This window comes from Suricata suricatta, chromosome 16 (assembly GCF_006229205.1).
Source record: "Suricata suricatta isolate VVHF042 chromosome 16, meerkat_22Aug2017_6uvM2_HiC, whole genome shotgun sequence".
In the NCBI taxonomy this organism is placed as follows: domain Eukaryota; kingdom Metazoa; phylum Chordata; class Mammalia; order Carnivora; family Herpestidae; genus Suricata; species Suricata suricatta.
In genome coordinates, this window is record NC_043715.1 from 39,456,486 (window position 1) to 39,479,132 (window position 22,647).

General features: G+C 51.9%; 3 protein-coding genes across 5 annotated transcripts in view; 1 reads left to right on the top strand and 2 right to left on the bottom strand.

Moving 5' to 3' along the window:
- Positions 1-1,540, bottom strand: part of CEP89 (centrosomal protein 89) — a 64,072-nt gene extending 62,532 nt beyond the window's left edge. The window contains exon 1 of the mRNA XM_029925563.1: positions 1,316-1,540. Within this exon, the coding sequence (XP_029781423.1) occupies positions 1,316-1,354 (39 nt within the window). The 5' untranslated portion in view covers positions 1,355-1,540. The remainder of the gene's footprint in view (positions 1-1,315) is intronic.
- Positions 1,541-1,668: 128 nt separating this feature from the next.
- FAAP24 (FA core complex associated protein 24) lies at positions 1,669-6,914 on the top strand. 3 transcript variants are annotated; one of them, XM_029925644.1, is made up of 6 exons: positions 1,669-1,758; positions 2,048-2,166; positions 2,280-2,419; positions 2,583-2,735; positions 4,443-4,792; positions 6,179-6,914. In XM_029925644.1, the coding sequence occupies exons 2-5, from the start codon at positions 2,061-2,063 to the stop codon at positions 4,689-4,691; spliced, it is 648 nt and encodes a 215-aa protein (XP_029781504.1). In that variant the 5' UTR covers positions 1,669-1,758; positions 2,048-2,060; the 3' UTR covers positions 4,692-4,792; positions 6,179-6,914. The 3 variants fall into 3 exon arrangements, with proteins under 3 accessions (XP_029781504.1, XP_029781505.1, XP_029781506.1); XM_029925645.1 differs by lacking the exon at positions 1,669-1,758 and adding an exon at positions 1,825-1,877; XM_029925646.1 differs by lacking the exons at positions 1,669-1,758; positions 2,048-2,166 and having other exon boundaries at positions 2,334-2,419; positions 2,588-2,735.
- RHPN2 (rhophilin Rho GTPase binding protein 2) overlaps positions 5,987-22,647 on the bottom strand; it is a 62,462-nt gene continuing 45,801 nt past the window's right edge. The window contains exons 9-17 of the mRNA XM_029924259.1: positions 22,186-22,352; positions 20,002-20,189; positions 19,475-19,631; positions 17,664-17,783; positions 15,823-16,017; positions 13,437-13,513; positions 12,290-12,436; positions 11,819-11,974; positions 5,987-7,349 (exon numbers count right to left, since the gene is read on the bottom strand). Coding sequence (XP_029780119.1) covers positions 7,089-7,349; positions 11,819-11,974; positions 12,290-12,436; positions 13,437-13,513; positions 15,823-16,017; positions 17,664-17,783; positions 19,475-19,631; positions 20,002-20,189; positions 22,186-22,352 — 1,468 coding nt within the window. The 3' untranslated portion in view covers positions 5,987-7,088. The remainder of the gene's footprint in view (positions 7,350-11,818; positions 11,975-12,289; positions 12,437-13,436; positions 13,514-15,822; positions 16,018-17,663; positions 17,784-19,474; positions 19,632-20,001; positions 20,190-22,185; positions 22,353-22,647) is intronic.

Here is a 22,647-nt window from a genome sequence, read left to right on the forward strand (position 1 = left end):
AACTCAGGAACCGTGAGAACGTGACTAGAGCTGAAATCAGAGTCGGACATTTAACCCACTGAGCCACCCAGGAGCACCGGAAGTCTCTGAGTAGAGCCCAGTCTTCACTTTCTAGGCACTAGCCATTCATGCACGCCTACCAGAGGCGAAACACCAGGACTGCAATGAAGAAAGCTTAACTTCATCTGCAAGGTAAAAGAGTATAGAAGGAAAACACCCAAGTACTTACTATGTAACCCAGAATTATGGAAAGTGCCAAGGAAAGGGGAAAGACAAATTTGGTGGTGCGGTGGCACAGGGCAGGAAGGACTCCTCCGGGTCTGGAGGGCAGCAAGGGGACTTCTTCCCGTTGGGAGGAAATCATAGAGGCACTCAGATTGGGTCAAGACGGCCACTGCTCTCACATGTGGGAAACGAGATGGGACAAGTATTCCAGGAAGAGGGACCAGCATGAACGATGGAAAGAAGCAGGACATTAGAGGCAGCGTTCCAGAAATAACAAATACTCCAGTTTGCTGCAACATAACAGACACAGAAGCCTCTGAGAGGGGTTGGGTAGAAGAATGGGCTGGGAGCTAGAGTGGGGATTGTTCCCATTTCAGAGTTTTTATAATTGACTAAGGAAAACTCGTGCCCGAGTGGGGAGCACGAGTGGGGAGCACCACTGAAATTGGCCCCTTAAAAGACTAATCGACCAGTCGTAGGCATGAAATTGGGAGTGTGAGCCTATGCTGACAAAGTGCTAAGTTTTGAAAGGAAGCATTCCAGGCAGAAGGAGCAAAGGCAAAGGCCTGAAGGAACAGAAGAAATGGCTGGAGCCCGTGTTGGGGGTAGGGGGTGGGAGGTGAGGGGCAATGGGTTTTAAAGAGGTCAGCAGCACGATCAGAGGTCCGTTTTAAAAGAACGCCTCCGGCTGCCCTGTGGAGAACAGACCTAGATCAAAAGCAAGACTGGAAGAAGAGAGCCGCTGCGGCGGCCCAGGTGGAGCGGTGGGTGGAATCTACGGAATTTGGCTGATGGGGTGTGCGCGGCGACGAGTGGAGGAAGGAATCCTAAGAAAGACTTCCCGTCGGGGGGTTTTCAGCAGTGGAGCACATCTGTGCCGGCAGGAGTGCTCCCTGACACCGGAGTAAAAGTTGCAAGGAAGACAAGGCGACTCCTGTCCGACTGAGGCCGACCCCGGGACAGAAGATGCTTGGGAACACAAAAAATCAGGGCTTCTCGAAAACCATTTCCTTTAGTGCTACCTGGCCTCAACCTCCGGCCAAATCCCAAACCGTTCCCCGTTCACTCCTCGCCCCCGGGATCTACTCACAAACTGGCCTTTGCGGCCTCTGCGAAACCCCAGGGGCATCCTTGGTGCGGGGAGTGGCTGGACCGGGGCTGGAAGGACCCGCAGTCGGGCTCACAGGCGAGAGCCGCTCCCTAGAGCTCGAGCCCCGCCCTCCGGCCGAGCCCCAGCCGCTGTTTCAACGCAATGCACTTTGCAACAACGTCGCCGGCCATTGGCTCTGCTTTCTCTTCGATCAATCAGAGCCACGGATACTCCGCACCCGTCTCTCTTGGCAACCAGCCGTCCCTATTCAAATGACCTCCGGGGCGGAAACAGTGCGTGATCCGTTCTCTGATTGGCCAGATCAGATGTCGATCTCTGACACGATAGCCTATTCAACGCCGTCGGAGGCGGAGGGCGGGCAGGATGAAAAACTGAAAAACTGGTCCTCTCTCCGGAGGGAACCCGGAAGTGGCCGGCCGCAGGTAAAGGGGTCCGGTCCTCTGGCGGGGGGGGGGGGGGGGTTCTGGCGGGCTCGGTCCCCACCTGGGACTGGACTGAGGAGCCACCGCACTGACAGAGCCTGGGTACCAGGACCCAGCAGGTGACGGAATGGAGAGACGCGGCTACCAAGACAGTAATCTCCTGGGTCTTAGACTTTGGGAAATAATCCAGTCTTTTAAGGAACACTGCAAATAGGCTCTTGCCAAAGAGGCCTCGACTTCGAGGGGAACGTGGGGCGACTCAAATGCGGTCTTCCGCTTTTCTTATTAGCTCGAGGCAGCCGATGGCCAGGAACGCGCCTGAGCGCACGGGTCCCGTGCACGTGCCTTTTGGGCATATCGTGGCCAACGAGAAGTGGCGCGGGTCGCAGCTCGTACAGGAGATGCAAGGTCGGTGGGCTGCCTGTGCAAAAGCCCTCTTCTAAACTTCATAAAAACGTCCTGCCTATTGTCGTCTTTCACCCAGTGCTCACGGAACTCATTTTTCTTGTCTGTCTTCTAAGGGAAAATTACAGTCGTTTTTGAGGATGGCCTGACACCGGTAGATTTTTACGTGTCGAGCAGATCTTGCATTGTTTATGTCACCGAAGCTGATTTGGTGGCAGGCAACGGCTACAGAAAGAGGCTTGTTCGGGTTAGAAATGTAAGTACTGAATGGAAGAAACGGAAATTGAAAATTGACTTCCATCAACCCCACCCCCATCTTTTGGAATAATTTATTCCAAGCACACGTGGACTGGTAGTTTTCTTAAACTCACGGGTAGTTTTGTTACTCAGTGGTTTACCGGTTTTGTCTTCCTCTGAAGTCCAGTAATCTTCAAGGGATCGTGATAGTTGAGAAAACGCGGATGAGTGAACAATACTTCTCGGCCATACAGAAGTTTACTGTGCTGGACCTTGGGATGGTGTTGCTTCCCGTGGCCAGCCAGATGGAAGCCTCCGGCCTTATTATCCAGTTAGTAAGTGCTGATTCCTACTCTTCTGCAAGAGCCCTGCCTTACAGACTCTCACCTGACCTTCCTGTAGGTGCTGTGCTTGTTAAAGTTGCAGTGCACCAGTCCAGTCTAAAGGAATCCTTACTCACCCTTGATCAACTGCAGCGACAAGCAGATGCTCCTTTTTTTTTCCTTCTTTTTTTTTAATGTTTTTTATTTATTTTTGAGAGACAGAGACAGCGCGAGCAGGGGAGGGTCAGAGAGAGAGGGGGACACAGAATCCGAAACAGGCTCCAGGCTCTGAGCTGTCAGCACAGAGCCCAATGCGGGGCTTGAACCCACGAACTGCAAGATCATGACCTGTGCCAAAGTCAGATGCTTAACCAACTGAGCCACCCAGACACCCCTTTTTTTTTCTTTTTAAGCCTAGTTCTGCATTGTCCTCCCTGAGTAACAACTTGGCTGTACTATTTAGACTTGGCTGTACTTTAGAATTTCCTGGGAAGCTTTTAATGTTTGTTTGTTTTTTGAGACAGGATTCAAAGCGGGCTGTGTCCTGACTGCAGAGAGCCCAAAGCAGGGCTTGAACTCACAAACCTGTGAGATCATGACCTGAGCTGAAATCCCACGTTTAACCAGCTGAACCACCCAGGTGCCCAAGAATTTCTTGGGAAACTCTTTAAAAAATTTTTTTTAAACATTTATTTTTGAGAGACAGAACAAGCAGGGGAAGGACAGAGAGAGGGAGATACTACAGCCTCCTGGCTTTCAGCACAAAGCCTGAAGAGGGGTGGAGGCTCGAACCCATGAATGGGAGATCATAGCCTGAACCAAAGTCAGACACTTAATCAACTGAGCCACCCAGGCACTCCTCCTGGGAAACTCTTAAAAACAGTGATACAGGAGCCTTACCTCAGACCAATTAAAAATCAGAATATCAGAGTGGGACCGAGACATCTATTTTTGTTGTGTTGTTGACTTTAAATTTCCCTTTTGCTGTGTAGCTAGGAATGAGAACCACATTGAAACAATGCAGGCGGCCCCGTGTCGCTCGCAGGTCCCTTCCTTCAGTTTTCCCCTTGGCGCAATGTTGCTGCCTCCCTCTCTCTATTGCTAACTGAAGACTGGGTTTCTCTCCTTTGATAGACAGGCTTTCTTCAGGTTCTGTATCAAGCCGGTCCCGGTTAGGTTTAATTCCATACAACTGGATCGTTTATTAGTGAATGATAGGAAGATGTTTGAATTCCTCAAGAGTATGTTTTCCTTGCTTACATTGCTTTATCCTAAGCACTCTGAAAGTTTAATACATTTTTACTTCTTACTCCTTTGTGTTCTCATATGGTTCATTTTTCAGTAATTTTTCCGGGGCGCCTGGGTGGCTCAGTCAGTTAAGCATCCGACTCAGTTTCCGCTCAGGTCATGATCTCATAGTTCATGAGTTGAAGCCCTGTGTCAAGCTCTGCACTGGCAGTGTGGCCCCTGCGGGGGATTGTTTCTCCCTCTCTTGCTGCCCCCTCCTCCGCTGTGTTCTTTCTCTCTCAAATAAAAATTTTTTAAACAATTTTTCTGATGTCTGAAAAATTAGATTTGTGGCATATGAAAACATTTGTAGTGGTAAGTCAAACTGAACCAAATGGGAAAAAAAAGTAAAACTCAGTTTCCACTAACATGTAGGAGAATTGCCAGTCCTCTAGAGGGTGCTCATGTGCTTCTCCTTTACTTTCCCATTAGGTTCAAGAACAAACTAAAGAGCCCAGTAAGAACCCTTTCCTCAGTAAGAAACGGACTCTGATCCCGGAGTTCTCCCTCCTTCGAACTGTGCAGCAAATCCCAGGAGTCGGAAAAGTTAAAGCCCCCCTACTACTTCAGAAGTTCCCAAGTATCCAGCGACTCAGCAACGCTTCGGTCGGAGAGCTGGAGCCGGTGGTCGGACAGGCAGTAGCACAACACATTCGTGCCTTCTTCACACAGCCCAGGTGACAGCTCTTCCCGCTGCCAGGAGCTACAGCATCTGGTTTCTTTGCATATTTAAAAATTGAGGACGAAGAAATCTCCTTTCACTGCAACTAATGAAAGATGAGGTGAGGCCTGAAAGGAAGCTACTAGTAGCCCTGCCCTGTTCTCTGGGTTCAGGCATTTAAGATACTGGAGTTAGCGGGCTCCAGGTATGGCCCTCACCCTGCTAGTGAAAGAGGGCCCGTTGGAGGGCACCTGGCTGGCTCATGGGTAGAACATGCCACTCCTGATCTCAGGGTTAGGACTTCGAGCCCCACGTTGGGTGTACAGAATACTTAAAAATAAAATCTTTAATTTTTTTAATGTTTTTATTTTTGAGAGAGAGAGAGAGAGAGAGACAGCATGAGCAGGGGAGGGTCAGAGAGAGAGGGAGACACAGAATCTGAAGACAGGCTCCAGGCTCTGATCTATCAGCACAGAGCCTGACGCAGGGCTTGAACCCATGACCATGAGATCATGACCTGAGCCGAAGCTGGACACTCAACCGGGCCACCCATGTGCCCCCAAAATAGAATCTTAAAAAAAAGAGAGAACAGGCCTGAGGGGGTCTCCCTAAGCGAGTTTAAATAGGGACTCTCAAATTCAGCAAAAAGCTGGCCCTGGCAGATTTTAATGTATAACCTTGACCTTGTCTCGCATGGAAAAGCCTCATCAAGTTTCAGGAGGTAGAAGTGACCTTCTAAAGGAAACAAGCCTACAATGAAGCGCTGTGCTTGTACCATAAGCCCCTTGTTCCCGGTGGCAGGCCAAGTGTTCTTCCTGTCGCTGTTTGGAGGGTGCTGCCAGTGTAAACAGTTATATGGCCTTTCTTCTTTCTTCCTTCCTCCCCCTCCCTCCGTCCTTCCCCCTTCCTGGTAACCTCAGCTCGTTTATAGCCGACGAGCCTGTCTTCTGAACACAGCCTGGAGTTGGGGGGCCCCTGTTAAAGACGGAAAGCCAGTGTGTGCGGGAAGGGTCAAGGGTGCGTCTGCTGGCGCACGGCCCAACAGTGGGAAGATGTACAGGAAAACGGCAGGGCAGCGGCGTGCAGAGAGGAGAGCCGGGGTGGGATCCAAAGCTACAATCAGCCACTCAGAAAATAAATGCAGTGAAAGATGCACATACGTTTCCAAAGATAACTTGAAAGCCCCCGAGGTCCTGTCTTGTGAAAGGTCCGTCATTATCAAAACACAAACAATAGGAAAGTTTTGTGCGTTAGGGTAGAAACGGTCTAAACGTGGAATGACATCTAAGTGGAAAAACAATTTTAAAAACAGTAATTCAGGGAAATGAATATGTTTATTTAAATATTTATACAAAAATGGGCCGAAGAGCAGTGGATAGATACACTTTCCCAAACGTGGAACTTTTTATTTGGGTCTTCCCTTTTGATATTGCACACTAGAAAATATTTAAGTTCTTATTCTCAAAAATAGATTTCAATGCCTTTGTGTTTTTTTTTTGAGCTATAGAACCTGAACTGTGTCCACCGTGACTCTTGACTAGAATCGCGGTGTCATCCAACTTGCAAGCAAGAGAAATCGACGGGTAAAAACAAGTCGAAGAGAGATTGAAACTAGAATCATTTACACCTTTACCTTATAAAATGTCTCTAACCCATCTTAAAGGCTCTGAAGATGTACAATTATATACTTTCTACTTGAAACAAACAGACAAATGTTTTGAGTATCAAACAGTATATCGTCTACCTTGTAGAGAGCATCCCCGTCTAACACTGCCACCGTGTTAGCAACTGGTTAATGACATCAAACTAGAAGCAGTGATGCTCCCAGGTTGTGTTTTTGTTTTTTATCTAGTAAGTGATGACGAATTTGGCACTAGACTTCCATCTGGAAATAGCATTCTTTTATGTAGAAATCATTGTAAAATCTTCTCCTTTTAGGGTCACAAATTCCCCTTAGGAAGCCGTTCGTTGGAACACTCCTTAGTTACACTAACTTAGTCAATCATTATCGTCCCTTGACCTGCCTTCACTGGGGGTCTTCTGAGTTCTGAGTTAAGGAATGATCTCCCCAAGTTCGGACACAGTCACAGGGAGGAAAGCAACAGAGGTGACCCCCATGGAGCTCTGACAGTAGCCACAAGCCGTAACTGTAGCCATTAAAAACAGCCCGGTTTTTAATGCTGTTCTGTTTACAATACTATATATAATAAATAACCTGCAACAATATGGTGACACCCCCCAAATTTCTAGAGGTTTCTTGTTACTTGCATTCACAAAGACCTACCAAGTGTAAGTTTACCCAGCGAGAAAAGGGGACTTGTGAGTATTTAGACACTTTCTGCCACGGCACAACTGGGAAGGCACGGTCAGCCCCGAGACGCGGACGTTTGGAGCCGGAGCGTTTCTCTCTGCTCACGTTAGTACAGGGAGCTGTCGGAGTTGAGAAGGCTGAAGGGAGAGGGGAGCTTCTTCTTGACCTGAGGCCTCGCGACGCCCACCGACGGGAGGCACAAGGTGCTGGCTGACTTCTGTCTGTTCTTGTTGGTGCCCCAACTCAGAAAAGAAAGCTTCTTCGAGATTTTCTTGCTCTTATCAGGCTTGTCGTCGTCGTCGATGGCCAAGCAGATCATGGAGTAGGTCTTCTGCATGCCCACCGAGTACGTCGCACACTTACTGTGCTGCGCAGGGGAAGGAAGGAAAATGGCGTTAGAGGTCCTCCGGACAGCGGCCGACTGACTGACGGCAAAATTCTGCTCTCCCAGCCTCCTCCTGCAGATTGAGCTGGTGTCGTTCTGAAACCGGGTGACGAATGCTGACACTCTTCAAAACAGGGACGATTTTTAAGAAATAGACTCACTAGCAGTAATTTAGGGGAGGGACCACTACTCACTTTTTAAGGTTCTCACTCTACTTGAAAGTAACACACACTCATGGTCAACAACACGAAAATGCACGTGCTGAGCAGCAGGTATCCCCCCCACCTTGGCTTCCAGGCCCCTCCCCTGAGGCAACCACTATTTCCGTTAAGCTTTGAGAGAGAACGTTCGTAGACTGTGTCCGTCTACACGTCAACCACTGTCTTTCCTTTAAAGGCTACATGACCGACTGGCCTGCCTCTTGCTTTCTTCGCCCGTTGTACGCTGGACTTCAGTCCATGCTAGTCAGGGGACATCAACTCTGTTCTCTTGACAGACAATCTAGAATCCATGGTGAAGATTCTATTAGCTTTTCCTCCTCTCTTTTAAACTGATGAAATATACATAACAGAAAAGTGGCCATTTTACCTATTTTAGAGGGTACAGTTTGGTGGCATGAAGCACATTCACACGTCTGTGCAGCCACCCCACAATCCATCTCCACAACCTTTTCATCTTCCCCAGTTGGAACTCTGTGCCCAGAAGCACTACTATTAACTTTCAAACGATTGCACAGGGTTCACTCAAGTTCTGAAGATCCTTACTTCCCGTAACCTTCCATGTGGATTATCACCTGCTTCCAAGGTTTGTCTGACACGCAGGTTGCTATGTTCGAGTGTTTACTGAACATCTATTAGGTTCCAGGTGCAGAAACCAGGCCTTTTAATATACATACAACATATCTAAAGCGGTGGGGCACACTGTTCATAACAGACATCAGGGAATTTGAGAGACAGGACGACAAAGAAGGGTATTACTCTCTCCGGAGCCTGGCTCCTCTTGTCTACACAGCTGCCGTTTGACCCCACCGGACTCTTATAAGACATACATATTCCGCACTGTTTTTAAGAACAAGAACAGTCCTGGATGTAGATTTGATGGCTGCACACATTTCTCAGCCTCACCCTGCTTAGAGTCCATTATCCACCTTTACAACCACTGCCTTAAACATTCCCTCTGTCCTCCGCCGGAGTTCAACCAGCGAATGCCAAGTCTAGTTAAACTCTGCCCTCTGCGTGGCCCCCAGGCCTGCACCCAAATGGGTGCACATTCCTGAAGGGCACTTACCAAGCCAACTGGCTTCCCTTGAAATTCTAACCCTGACCCCAAACCTCTGCTAGGCACCTCATTACCTGGCACGCCGTTATCCTAGCGATATCATTCCTTCTAGAGGCCTCTGGAAGCCCCACACACGTCCTCCCGACACTACTGCATTACCTTAACAGCCTCTGTCCCTAAGGACCAGTTGCGTGTGCCTGGATCTCCCCCGCCCGCTGGGTGTGCCCTCCTTCCTGTACTCCTGCCGCTGACCACTGCCAGCAGCACACAGGCTTGCTGTGTTATGGACACACACCGACACGGCCGCTGCCTTTGAGAAGCTTCCCTCCTCCCTGTGTCCCCCTCCCAGACTGTACCCCAATGGCTGCTCCCTTTCTGCCATTCCCTTTTTTCTTGTCCTCTAGCAGCATGCTCCCCCTGCCCTTCCCCCAAATATTCCTGGGGCACCCCCCCCCGACCCGCGGCATCGACGGAGCCCAGTCTGAAACCACTGCACTCGTCATACCAAAGGGGAAACGTCCTAAGGAGGGTAGTAACTGCCGGTGGCCGCAGAGAGAGCCTGATTCCGGGGCCGGGGTCTCTGCTACGTCAGTAGTATTCCAGATATGCTCCGCAGAAGAGTGCTGGGGGACCCCACCGCAATCCAGAGAGTGGGGGAGCAGGTCACCGGTTCAGCCGGGGCCTGGGCTCTACGGTTCTCATTATCTGGTTTTGTTTACAGCGAAGGCAATTAAAACTAGCGCTCAGTTGCCATTGTCTGAGGCCTTAGGGTGAAAACAATAACCCATTCTCGGTTATTGTAACACCTATGGTGAATGGAAATGCATCCCATGCCAGCACGCCTCCCGATTTTCCCGCAGCTCAGAACCATTCCCTGACGCCCAAGGCCACACCGCTGGCAGTTAAGCCAGGAATCCATTCCGGCAAGTCGGAGTCTAGAACCCTTGCTTTTCTACCCCTCCCTCAGCTCTTTCCCGGGCCTGGTTCAAAGTTCTCATAGGATGGAAAGATAAACCTTTCTCCCCGTACAGCCACACCTTGTGCTGTGCAAACCCCCGCCACCTTCACGAAGTCTCTGGTCCTGAGCCTAGCTCTTTTATTTATCCTTCTCTTGGACAAACTTCTTTTCCTTCTGGCTGGGACCCTGCTCCTCTTGTCCTGCAAACTCCATTTCTCACGATCCCTTCTCCCAAGATGCTCTGAGTCCCTTCATCTTTCATTTTTAAATGGAGATATAATTCACATCCCACAAAACTCACCTCGTTAACACCATTCTGTGGTTTTGAGCGCATTCAGACTTGTGGAGCCGCCGTAGGATTTCAGAACGTTCTTTGCCCTCCAGAAAGTAATCCTGTACCCATCAGTACTTATTCCCCATTGCCTGACACCTCGGCCCCTGGCAACCACTAGTCTACACTGCGTTTCTATGGATTAGCCTGTTCTGGACATTTCTTATCATAGGAACTACACGATCCATTCACTCTCCAGCCCTCTCTAATCAGAGTTCTGTTGCCATCTCTCCCTGGAAAGTATTCTTTTGTCCTGCTGCCAAACAATAGTAGACACGGCCCGCCTTCCTCCCTCTCCACCTCTTAACTGTAGTCTGCACAACCAACCATGTCTCCCTGCAGGATTTAATTTGCTTGATTCCAAAAGCTTCCATATCCTATCTCTCTGAATGCGCCCTCACAACTTCCTTTGCGCCCACTTCTCTTCTAACTGATCTCCAGATGCCTGCGGTGTCTCATGGATTAGTCCTTGACCCTCGGGCCCCCGTGGGTAATTCCATTTAGTCTCTGAATGGCTTTAACTATAATCTCTAGGCTGGTGATTCTCAGACATTTCTATGTCTGACTTCTCCTTTGCACTGAAGATTTGAACATCTTCGTTTGACAAGTGAAACATTCAAGGTACAACTCTGTTTTCTCTCTTCTCTGCCTCCCTCGCCCCTGGCCCCCATTCCCCATCACTATGAAAAAATGGTGCCTTTGTTCAAGTCCCACTGAGCAGTCATTTTCCTTTCCATGAGGTTTTCTCCACAGATCATCTACAAAACCCTGTCAGCTCTACCTGCAAAGATACAGCTCAGGGGGCACGCACCCCCCTCTGCCTCCGCCGTCCCCCGTCCTTAGTGTAGGCTGCTCACATGGCTGGCCCGCACACCTGCCACAGCTAGATCCGCCTCGGCCACCCGGCCAGCCTCCAGGCGACAGGACGTCCTTCTCAAACGACCATCACTCCCCTTCCTGAGAGGCTCCGTGGCTTCCAAACTCCCACCACTGCCAGTGGGGCCCTGCCTCCCTCCCATCTCATTTCCTGTCACTCCCTCCCTCGTCTGCTCGGTCCAGCTGAAAGGCCTTCTTTCTGTCCTTCCAGCAGAAGCTTCTTCCTGCTACGGTGACACTGCACCTGTCGGTCCCCCTGCCCAGCATGCGCCTCTGGTGCCTCCTTGAACCAGACGTCACTCACGTCTCGGGGCAAGCCCTGTCTAGAGGAGCCTGTCGCCACCTCCAATCATTCTGTCGTGTGGCACACTCTAAGTTCTGTCCCTCGCTTGTCAAAAATCAACAACCATTTGTTTATTTAGGGCCAGCTCTCTGGGGGCAGGGACCTCGTTGGCCTGGCTCAGCCGGGGCTCCAGCACCTGGGAAGGGCCTACACCCGGGACGCTCCGACAACGTCTGAAGAATGAGCACTGTCATAGAGGGAAGCGTCTAAGGTCCATGACTCAATGTGGCCAAGTGCAGAGGAGAACGCACACGATTCCCCCCGTTGGGGGACAATTAAGGCGTGTAACTGTGCACGTGAACATGCGCGGGCACCAGACACTTCGCAAGATCTGCCGGGGACAGCCAGTGCCGTCTCTGACGTGTGGAGGTTCCCTCCACACATTGTCTCTGGCCCTTCTGTAGCACTTGAGTATTTTTTTTAACCATACATACATATGATTTCTGTAATAAATAATCAGAAAAAATAATTGGTTCTTTTATGTACAGCATTTTTTTAACGTTTTCCAATGATCTCTTTGGCCCACGGTGGCACATGCCAGCAACGACCAGCTTGGGACAAGTCAGCAATGCAGGCAGGAGACAAACGGTCTGCTGACACCTGCGAGGCCGGACTCACTGCAGCCCCACTGCGTGTGGCTGTGTCCTGCGGGGTGTGGCACTCACCATGGACGAGGTGAAGTCCAGGAGGCTCACCACCTTCATCTCCACGCCGTCCGTGCCCTTGCCCTTCAACAGTTTCATGACCTCGCTCACCGTCAGCCACTTGCAATCCACGTCTTGAATGGAAACAATATAATCTCCTTCCTTGGCTCCCGCCAGCTACAAACAGCAGGATTGAAATGCAGGTCAGTGTTCCGTTCATTCCAAACCCTGGATCGGCTCCCAAGGGCATTAACAAAGCAGATATTTGCATAAGTTTGCTTCAAGACAGCACACAGGAATCCTTTGCTCTCTGGGCAGGTTAAGACCCATGAGAAGCCTTCACGTGGTCAGATTTTTTACATAGAAGAACCCTAAACTCATTCATATACCCAGATATATTTGCTTGGGCAGCTTTCTTTCTGTTTGACCCGTCTGACTGCTTACAAAGATACCAATGAGTTTTGCTCCCAATCTACAGTGGCACATGCTTACCGCAGCAGAGCAGTTAGGGTCCAGGAAGTGGACTTGAACTGGGGAGTTTCCTCTCAAGGTGAACCCCAGGTCCCCTTCTTCTGCACTAAAGTGAATGCTGCGAGGAGGGGTCCATCTCTTGTTGGCCGAAAACACCGACAGGGGGCCCTGTGGGGCGGCATCGTTAGGGGCAGCACTGGGAGGCCGACTCGGGCATTCGAAAGCTGAGGGGCACCTGGCTGGCTCAGGCGGTTACATCTCAGGACATGATCTCACGGTTTGTGAGTTCAAGCCCTGCCTCAGGCTCCGGGATGAGCGCACAGAGCCTGCTTAGGATTCTCTTTCTCCTTCTCTATCTGTCCCTGCCTGTTGGCTCGCTCTCTCTCACACAAAAAAAAAATAAGCATTAAAAAAAAACGAAAGCTACTGGGAATGTCACTTTGTTGTCCTTGCAGCTGTCACTCGGCCTTGCTCAGAGACTAAAGACACCACCATCTGGGATAATACATGCTCCAGGAGTCATACAGAAATACCAGCTGCCATTTCCTCTAAAATATCCAATATATTTTAAAGAAAGTGTTCTTTAAAAAGTCACCTTAGGGGCACCTGGGTGGTTCAGTCGATTAAGTGTTCGACTTCAGCTCAGGTCATGATATTGTGGCTTGTAAGTCCAAGCCCCACGTCGGGCTCTGTGCCTGCTCTGGATTCTGTTTCTCCCTCTCTCTCTGCCCCTCCCCCGCTTGTGTTCGCACGCACACTCTCTCTCTCTTTCTCTCTCAAATAAACATTAAAATTAAAAAAAATAAAATAGGTCATCTTGAGGTGCCTGGGTGGCTCAGTCGGTTAAGCGTCCAACTTCGGCTCAAATCATGATCACATAGTTCATGAGTTCAAGTCCCGCGTCGGACTCCGTGCTGACAGCTCAAAGCGGAGCCCGCTTCCGATTCTGCGTCTCCCCCTCTCTTTGCCCATCCCCCATTCATGCTCTGTCTCTCTGTGTCTCTCAATAATGAATGTTTAAAAAAAATTTTTAAAAAAAGGTCATCTTAATGAAAACTGTATAAAGTCTCTAATGAAAAAAAGCAGTAATCTAAAATTAGGCTTTTATATACTTGCAGCCTATATGAGCTGTCCCCTTGAGTCCTCACGGAACAAGCATTCAACATACCAGCTTTTGGAAGAAGTCTGTTGCTGTCACCTTGGAGAACTGTGGCAATATAATTTCAACCTCTTGCTCAGTTTTAGCTGGAAGGAGAATGTTAAAAATGAAAGCGTAAGTGTTTCTATAATTGAAGGTTATCCTTGAAAATCGGGTCTAAATCTTCTCTCTGAAGGGAAGAGGGAGCAAACCTTCCTCCCAGTCCCCTGGCCTTCCTCTTGGTCTGGACAAGCGGTACAGAGAGGCACTGACTGCCTGTCACCCCCTGGCCCAGTGTCAGCTGTACCTTCCATCGGGGACCTACTGTGAGCCGTACCTCGCTCTGGGGCTGGGACAGAGCAGTGACAATCAGACACGTCCCCGGCCTTTAGGGAGAGTGTTTATACTCTAGCAGACTTCCCTTGGCACTCAGGAAACCTGACCGAGAAGTCGTCTACACTGCAGGGGCGGCGGTCACAGAAGAAGGACCAGCACCGAGTCCCGGATGAGATGACCTTCCTCCTTTCAGCATCCGTGTGGGACGCGAGGATCGCGGGGAGACGTCGGTTTGCCCACTTGTGTCCCCCGAGAGCTTAAGTCTCCACCATCACATTCATGGCACGCTCGCACCAACTCTCACCCTGAGGCTAGTCAGTTCCTGACCAAGGAGCCCAGAGCAGGCCACAGATGCACGAAGAACAGGCGACAAAGAAAAGCGCGGGAAGCAGCCTGGCCTGCCAAGGCAAAACACACCCCTCTCTCCACAGGATGGCCTGCGGCTTCTTACACAGTGCCGGACTCAGCGCTGGGCTCGGACAGGGTGCTCCCACTCCCTCCGTGGGGGTGACGCCTCTGCTTCCTGGGCACACAGCACACCGAGTGGATGGGGGGGTGGGGGGCCAAGGAGGGAGCCGGTGTCCACGAAGGAGACGCACAGAGCAGCACTCCTGCTTTCACCTTCCAGCTTGGTCACCGGGGCAAACACTGATGTCCCTAAGCCTTTCCTGCCTCATCTCTAAGACGAGGGCAGTACCTCCCTGTCGAGGGGGATGAGGAGTTGAATGATTCCGTATACATACGGCGCTTACTGTTGTTTCTGGCAGACCTCGATGCTCAGTAGGTACCAGCCAGCTTTACCACAGACGAGCCCAGGCTCCAGCCTGAGCAGGGCCCCATCTCTAAGGAACTGGTCCCTGGAAATTGGGGTAGGACTTTACAGACCAGGGACAGAGACGTAGGAAGGGGGGTGAAAGGAAGTATGGACAAAGGGGGTTCTCCTGATTGGGCCACCTCCGTCCCCTCCCCCCAACTCCTCAAAAGATCCTAGTCAGTCCTTAACTGTCAAGTCCCCTCTCAGAGCCCCCCCTACCGCCCCCACCAACTCCTGCCTCCTGGGGCAGAGCTGACAGCCACCTCCTCAAGGGCAGCAACGACTGTGCAAAGCACCTCCATCTTCCTGAACCCAGGACAGGAATCAATACCTTGGAAACGCCTAGAAAGTGCTGGTGGTGCATGATCTCACCTAAGCGTGGGATCTGAAACAGTCAAATTTACAGAAGCAGAGAGCAGAGCGGTGAGGCGGGGTGAGGCAGCCTTGGTCAGAGGCTACAAAGTTTCCGTCATGCCAGACGAGCAGTTTCAGAGGTCTGACACGAGCATGGTGACTACAGCTGACGACGCGATTGTATACTTGAATTTTGCCTGCACACAGCTCTTCAGTGTTCTCACCACAGACACACGATCAACTAGGTTTTGGAGGATTTTCAGTGCCAAAGTAAACATTTTTCCCGCAGCCCCTGGGTAGTGGAACGAAAATTTTACTTCTCATTTCATAATAAAAATTATTTTTGTCCTACAAAGAGAAATAAAAGGAAATGCTGGTGTTGCTAAAGGAGGTAGAAAATGGGAAAAAGCAAGCATAGGACGAGGAATCTGGAAGCCTTTGGACTTAAAACCATGGAGCCGAAGGTAAAAGACACAGCAAAGAGCATTCCCAGAAGGCAGACGGACTCTGGAGTGTGGAGCGTAACAAAACCATCAAGGCCAAGGTAGTGTGCAAGGTCCCCTGACACCAGTGATGGCTGGAACCCTAGGGAGATTTTAAGACCTTAAGGAAAGGCATCTGGAGAGGCAAACCAGAGAGAGTGGACCTTTAAGAAGGCCTGAGGGGTGGGGAAGGTCGGGAAGAGCAGTCAGCCAAGGAGCTCATGAAGGCGGTGAGGACAGAAGCCCGGTGGCTGGGCGCCCAGACACCCGGGGCACGATGAGGGGCAGAAGGCAGTCACATGCTACAACGACCATAAGGAAGGCCCTGCACTGCGTGAGCAGCAGGTAACTCCAGGGTGAGAGCGGTGCCCAGCTCACAGCAGGGTCGCCCGAGCCTTCCGGGAGGGGCAGTGGGCCCGGGGCCACTCACAGAGAACGTCGGGGGCGTCCATCAAGTTCAGCAGGTCGTCGTCCTCCTGGTGCTGGGCGTACTTGAGCCGGGAGCGCTGGTGCGCTGCGGACAGCACCTCCTGCAGCACGTCAATGTGGCGCAGTTTCTTGCACAGGCTGGCCTCCCTCACGGACTCTTCGTGGTGGCCGATGGCTCGGCGCAGGTGGGCCTTGCCTGCCGGGAGAAAAGCACCCCCGTGCCGTCAGTGTCCCGAAGTGCAGCGCAGGTGTCTTAGGGAGAGCCAAGGGCCGAGACCAGCCCAGAAAGGGGACCCTCTCTTTTCTGAAGGTTCTGCCCAGAGGGTCGCACCCCTCTCAGACCCATGCGCGGTAGGCTCACTCGGGCAAATAGTGACCAAACGTTCTAGGCGGCAGAGATAAAGCAGCGAACCAACAGGAGCCCCTGTGGTCGTGGAGTTCACGTGCTGGTGGTTGAAGAGAGATCGCTAACCGGCACATAAACCGGCAGGGGATCCTGCGGCAGTAGGTTGCGGAGAAAAATAAAGCAGGGCAGGCTGCGGACACAGCACAAGAAGATGGAACGAAAAGTTGCTCTTCAATGACGGGTGATCTGGGAAGGCCTTTTTTGAAGGTAGCTTTTTTTTTTTTTGAGAGATAGCGTGTGAGCGGGGCAGGAGCAGAGAGAGAGAGGGAGACACAGAATCGGAAGCAGGCTCCAGGCTCTGAGCTGTCAGCAGAACCCGATGGGCTCAAATCTACGAACTATGAGATCAGGACCTGAGCTGAAGTCAGACACTTAACCGACTGAGCCACCCAGGTGCCTTGAAGGTGACGTTTGAGGAGGGCCCTGAAGGAGGTAAGGGAGCAGCCAGAGGATATGCGGCTGGAGAACACTCCTGAAAGCAGGAACAGCAAGTGCAAAGGCCTTGGGGCAGGACTATGCCTACTATGTGCTCAAGGGTAACAATGAGCTTGAGGGTGTGGTTGGAAAGGGTGAGGACCAGAGCGAACGGCAGGAACTACGAGGCCAGACCACGTCCAGCCTCCCCAGTGCAGGGTGAGGGCTTCTGCCCCTACTCTGGGTGACATGGGAGCCCGTGACGGTACAAACAGAAGACCCATGTGAACTGACTGCAGGAGCAAAGGGAAAGCAGAGGGACCAGTTATGAGCCCTCTGGGTCTCTGTCCGCAACTGCAAAGCAGAGACCTTACTGTACCTGCACCACGGGGCTGTGTGAGACTGAAGGGAGTGGCCGCCATTTGTTAAGCAAGCACAACATACGTGTGGCGTGGACCAGCTAAGAAGCGGTCAGATCTGGGACATGTTTTCTAGATCGAGTCAACAGGATGTGCCAATCAAACGTGGGATGAAAAAGAAACTGAAGGTGGAAGGTGAGCCCCCGGCTTCCGGCCTCTGCACTTAGAGGCTGGGGTGCCATCGACGGGGTGGGCAACGGGCATGTCTGGGGTTGAGGGCAGGTTTGGGGAGAAGAGGAATTCAGGTTCGCACGCGGAAAGAGACAGTCACCCTGAGACTTGGCAGGGACCGAGCCCGGACACTTCATCACCAGTTCTTAGTGTGACCGAAGAGTTAACAGACACGTCCTCCCACACTCGGATGACCCACGGCTGGCCCTGGACCTCTAGGGCACTGGAAGATCGGCCAAGCTCTGGCTGCACTTTGGGAGCCCTGGGCCCTCACAGAACCCGCGAGAGCACAGTCCCAGAAGCCTGTTGAGGCTACAGACTGTGCCTCCTGGTATCTGACCCACGGCGGCCAGGATGGCTCGGATGCCTCACTCTCTGGGCCCTGCCCTGGGGACCCGTCTGGGGCCCATGAGCAGGCCAGCCCACACATACCCAGCAGCCGGCGCTGGTGACCGTTCCTCAGCGTGGCCAAGGGCGTCAGCCCCTCCGGCATGCGGTCATAGAGCTGGGACAGGCACTTCTCCTGATGGTCCTCATCCGCGCCAGGCTTCACTGCAACGAAAGACACAGGGCAAATCCCTTATGTGGACGTGGCCACAGACCCAGAGACGCACCGCAGGCCCCTCAGGGAGATCCCCTTCCACACATCTCCAGTCTCCCTTCTTCTCCAGTCCTGCAAGGCCCTTGGGATGGTAGGTCATTCTGCCCCTGGACACACCCCAGGTTACTCTGTGCACCCGGGACAGGCACATGCCTGGGGCTCGTGGCTCTGAGCCCCACTCTATCTCCTCCAGCTCCCCCACCTCACGGAACCTTCTAGTACAGCCCCGCCTGCGCCCTCCCTGGCACGTGCGCCCGCTCTAGTCTCACCACCTCAGCACTTACGGCCCCCCTTCCAGAACTCAGGGAGTGTTCTCACGCCGGCTGTCCTTTTCCTCCTTCCTCAGCTGCAGAAGTCTTCCTCAGAGGACAAAGGCCAACTCAAATGTCACCGCCTCTGGGAGGCCTTTGGTGACCTCACCAAGGAGTCCAACTGCTGTCCCATTTGTGTTTCTACCATGATTACCGAACTGTTGTTGTTTCTGTCGGTTTACGTGACTCATCCCCTCTAACAGGCTCTACAGCAACACTGGCAGAAGCAGCCACACTTTCCAAGAGTCCACTAGATACGAGGGACTATTTAGCTTGGCACACAGGCACCTGGTTTCCACAACTGCCCTGTGAGATAGGGTCTCTTCGTATCCCCATTTCATAGATGAGAACACTGAGGCACAGCAAATTAAGGAAATTAACATCCCACAGCTAGTAAACGGCAGAGCTGTGATATGAACCCAGGCAGTGCGGCTCCAGAGGTGGTCCTTTTCATTACTTTCGGGGGTTACTTTGATTAGAACTAATGACCACAGAAGTCCCATCTGACCTCAGGTCAGCGTCAAGACCAGGATGAGGACAGCAAGACACCTTGGGCTAAAAATATAAGAGGGCGTCCAAAACTCAGCAATCAGGAGACATGGTAGTTTAACACAATTTTCTAAATATCAAAAATAATGCTAAAACATGCATGACGAAGAAACATCAAAATTCCTCTTTGCCTCAGGTTGTGATGTGGCTCAGAACAGAATGTTATGGATCTGTAGTCTTTCTTTAAAATTTGGGACACTGTGGATCTTTTTTTTTTTTTTTTTTGCAGTAGTTTTGATTCATTTAAATGTTTATTTTGAGAGACAGAGAGGGAGAGAGAACCCCCCACGCAAGCAGGGGAGGGGCAGAGAGAGAGGGAGAGGGTCCCAAGCAGGCTCCCCGCTGTTGGCACAGAGCCTGACACGGGGCTCGATCTCACATGAGATCACATGAGATCATGAGATCGTGCGTGGTCTGGGCCGAAATCAAGAGCCAGATGCTTAACCGACTTGAGCCACTCAGGCGCTCTGGGTTTGATTCCTTTAAAACATCACATCCAAAGGTCATCTTGAATGCTGAGTTTGGGGGCATCCCCTTGGACTCGGTGCCCACCTGGGCTCAACGCCAGGGGAAGCGTCGCCTCCTTGGAGCTGTCGGCTCCATCTCCGGCAGAATTACACCACCCCTGTTCCCCCACAACGGGAACATGTGGCCCCGAGTCCCGCACTGGGACCCCCGGGCTGTGAGCATCCCCGGGGCAGGCAGACCGCGCTCGCTCGGCTCCCAGGGTCCCAGAACACAACGCAGACCAGCGCCCAGAGCCGCCACGCCCACGGCCTTACGCTGGTGGTCGATGAGGAGGACGGCCGCAAAGTAGTGGGCCAGGGCTCCGTAGTGGTGCGCCTTCACGCAGGCCAGGCTGGCCCAGGAGTAGGGGACGTTCTCCTTCACCGGTGCCTGGCTCATGGCCGCATGCAGCTGCCGGTAGACCTCCCCGACCTGGAACAGAAGGAATGCTGGGAACAGGGAGCCTGGCACCGGGGTGCTCACGCACCCGGGCCGCAGAAAAAGAGCCCTTTCTCCTGCCCAGGGGCCGCTCCGGGATCTGGGAGCGGCTCCAAGGGCTCCTCGTTCTCGCAGTGTCACAGTTAACAGGGGGTCAGGCAACTGTCACTATGTTGGTTTTCAGGCTCAGCTGCAGATGGGGTCAGTGATCCGTATCTGAGACACTGCCACTTGCCAAGAAAACGCCAGCTAGTGCTCCAGCCAGAGCAGGCACGCTGCCATGGGAAGCCCCCGCTGTTCCCAGTGGGCCCACACCGGCACATCCTGCCCAACCCCAGCAGTCCCGGGCACCAGGACGGCTTACCTTGGCAGCCTCCTGAGCCACCTTCACCAGCATGAAGAACTCGTTCCGGATCCCAGGAAGGCAGATCTTCTCAAAGACATTCTCCTGGGCTTGTGCGAGCATCATTTTGACCAGCACACTGAGCATGGCGGGACTCATGTCGTAACTCGGGGTATGAGTGAATGTCTCTTTCAGGTGATTTAAAACCCCTGCAAATTGGGAAAACATTTTTTTCACATGAGTTGGGGACATGTCTCTCACCATGCTGTTCAAAAACACAGAGGACGACAGAAGCAAAAATCAAGGAGCATCTTCAAAAATCGGATGCTCAGTGATGGTACGATCCAGCAATTCCACTCCTAGGGACGTGCCCTGAAGAAGTGGAAGCAGGAATGGAAACCGATACTTAGACACCCACATTCATGGGAGCATTAGTCATAAGAGCCAAAAGGGAGAAACCAAGCCAGGTGCCCACCGACAGGCGGTCAAACCAAATGTGTTGTATACAAAGGACGGAATAGTTCTCAGCCTTAAAAAGGCAGGAAATCCTCACACGTCTAAGCCATGGACGAAGACGTCACGCCATGTGCAATAAACCCGTCACAAGGACAAATATACTGCATGATCCCGTGACAGGAGGTATCTGGAAGAGTCAAATTCAGAGACAGAAAGGAGCAAGCCGGGTGCCAGGAGCTGGGGACAGGAGCAGAGAGTTCGTGTTTCACGGGGACAGAGGTTGAGCTTGGGCAGGTGACAAGGTCCTGGCGACAGACCGTTGCGCAACAGTGTGAATGTACTTAATGCCAATGAACCGAACACTGAAAATCGGTGGCCCATGGTCATTTTTTTCTCTTGTACATTTTACCATGATTTAAAAATATCGGATCTCTTCCCAAAACATTTACATCCATACTGAACAAGGAAACCAGCCTGCCTCGTCTGTGCCTCACGAGGACAATCGTGAGAAATTCCATACACGAGCAGGCATTTAGTGGAGGTGAGAGCAGAGAGCGGGCAGGATGATGGGAGGCCGGCCGGACACGCTCACACCCAACACCCGGTCGTTACAGAACTCAGGGCTTTTCCCCAGGACCGCAGGACACGTCAGCTCCCCACTCCGATGGAAATGTTCCCGCTCTAGCCCTTAGCTGACTTGTTTATAGCTCAGAAAATTAACTGTCACAACCTTCACTGACAATCAACCCGAGGCTGACATAAAATCCCTGACGTGAATCCCATCTGACTGGTTCCTCTGGTTCTGTTGCAAAGCGTAAGCTGCCCTGCGGAGGGTGGCAATGGCTGCAGGCTCTGTGCTCCCTGCTGGGTTTGCTCCCACTCTGTTCTTGTGCCTAGTGTCGTCCATATTGCCGTCATCGTAGAGATGGTCACCAAGCACACCTGCTTTAGGTTCCTCAGAGAGAAAATGAGCCCAGAAAAGGACTCAAGAAATCCACTCCCACAATGGAATCGTACTGTGTTATCCCAAGGGATCTGTCATTTTAACGAGCAATTTCACGATCAGCCATAATGGCAAAGCCTTGCAGAGCAGAGTGAGATGCCCGGAAAGTTCTCCGCTGGGAGAACACCCAAAGCAGGGATAAGGACCAGCTGGGGAGGAACCGTGGTGTGGAGCCGGACGCAGGGGGTCCTACTGCGGACGACACCATGTCGCCGTCCCACCCACTACGCCCAGCCTGGTGACCCCCAGTCCCCTACAGGCTGGCGCTAAGGGTCACTTGACAGAGGGCAGAGAGGAATCATCTCGGGGAGGCAAGTGCTGCAGAACGAGCACACGATAACGTCACAGACGGTAAGACGCCGTGATGAACCCTACTTGATAAGAGAAAAAAGCAAAGAGCCTACATTCGCACTATTTTGAGAAAACGAACTCCCTTCTTCAATAGGAACAAAAGAACAACTCCCTCACTGCCACCCTTGGGGCCAGGGGCTTGGAAAAGAGTAACTGTGAACCACGGGGTTCGTTCGCTGTGTGCGTGAGCCAGACGCAGACTGAGGCGACGGGGTTTGAGTCATTAAGCAGTTTTCTCGGTGGGAAGATCCACCAGCAAGAGAAACCCGCTGGCCCTTGCAGGCCCCGCGTGCGCCCGGGGAAAGACCCACTGACTCTCTCCTGCTGCGGGACCGGGTGCCAGCTGGGGGGGGCGGGGGCGGGTCTGTATCCCGGCAGCCCTCGCGGAGACACACCTGCGGCTCTCTGAAAGGCGCCCACCGCACTCTCCAGCCCAGCCTGCGTCTGTCGATTGCACCGAGTCCCGATCTGTGTGTAGAGGGCTCCGATGTTAAACAGAATGCTGGCTTTCTCCAGTAGCAGGTTCTGCTGGCTAACTGGAACCCCGGTGAGGGAGTCATACCTAGTGAAAAGAAACGGTTTTGACAATATGGATCATTTGGCTAATGAATGCCTCTTTGGGGTGAAAACGGACAAAATTTATTTCTTGAATAAAGTTAAAAAACGCACATGCAATGCAGCGTTCATTTCCAAGCAAGACAACGGGCCTGATCCTACTGGACAAAGATAACCCACAATTTCACACAAGAATAAGGCTTCTCCACCAAGATGTCCGTCCATAAGTGAGTGGATAAGTAAACTGTGGCACAACACAGTGGAATATCACGTAGCAATAAAAAGAAACGAGTTATCGAGCC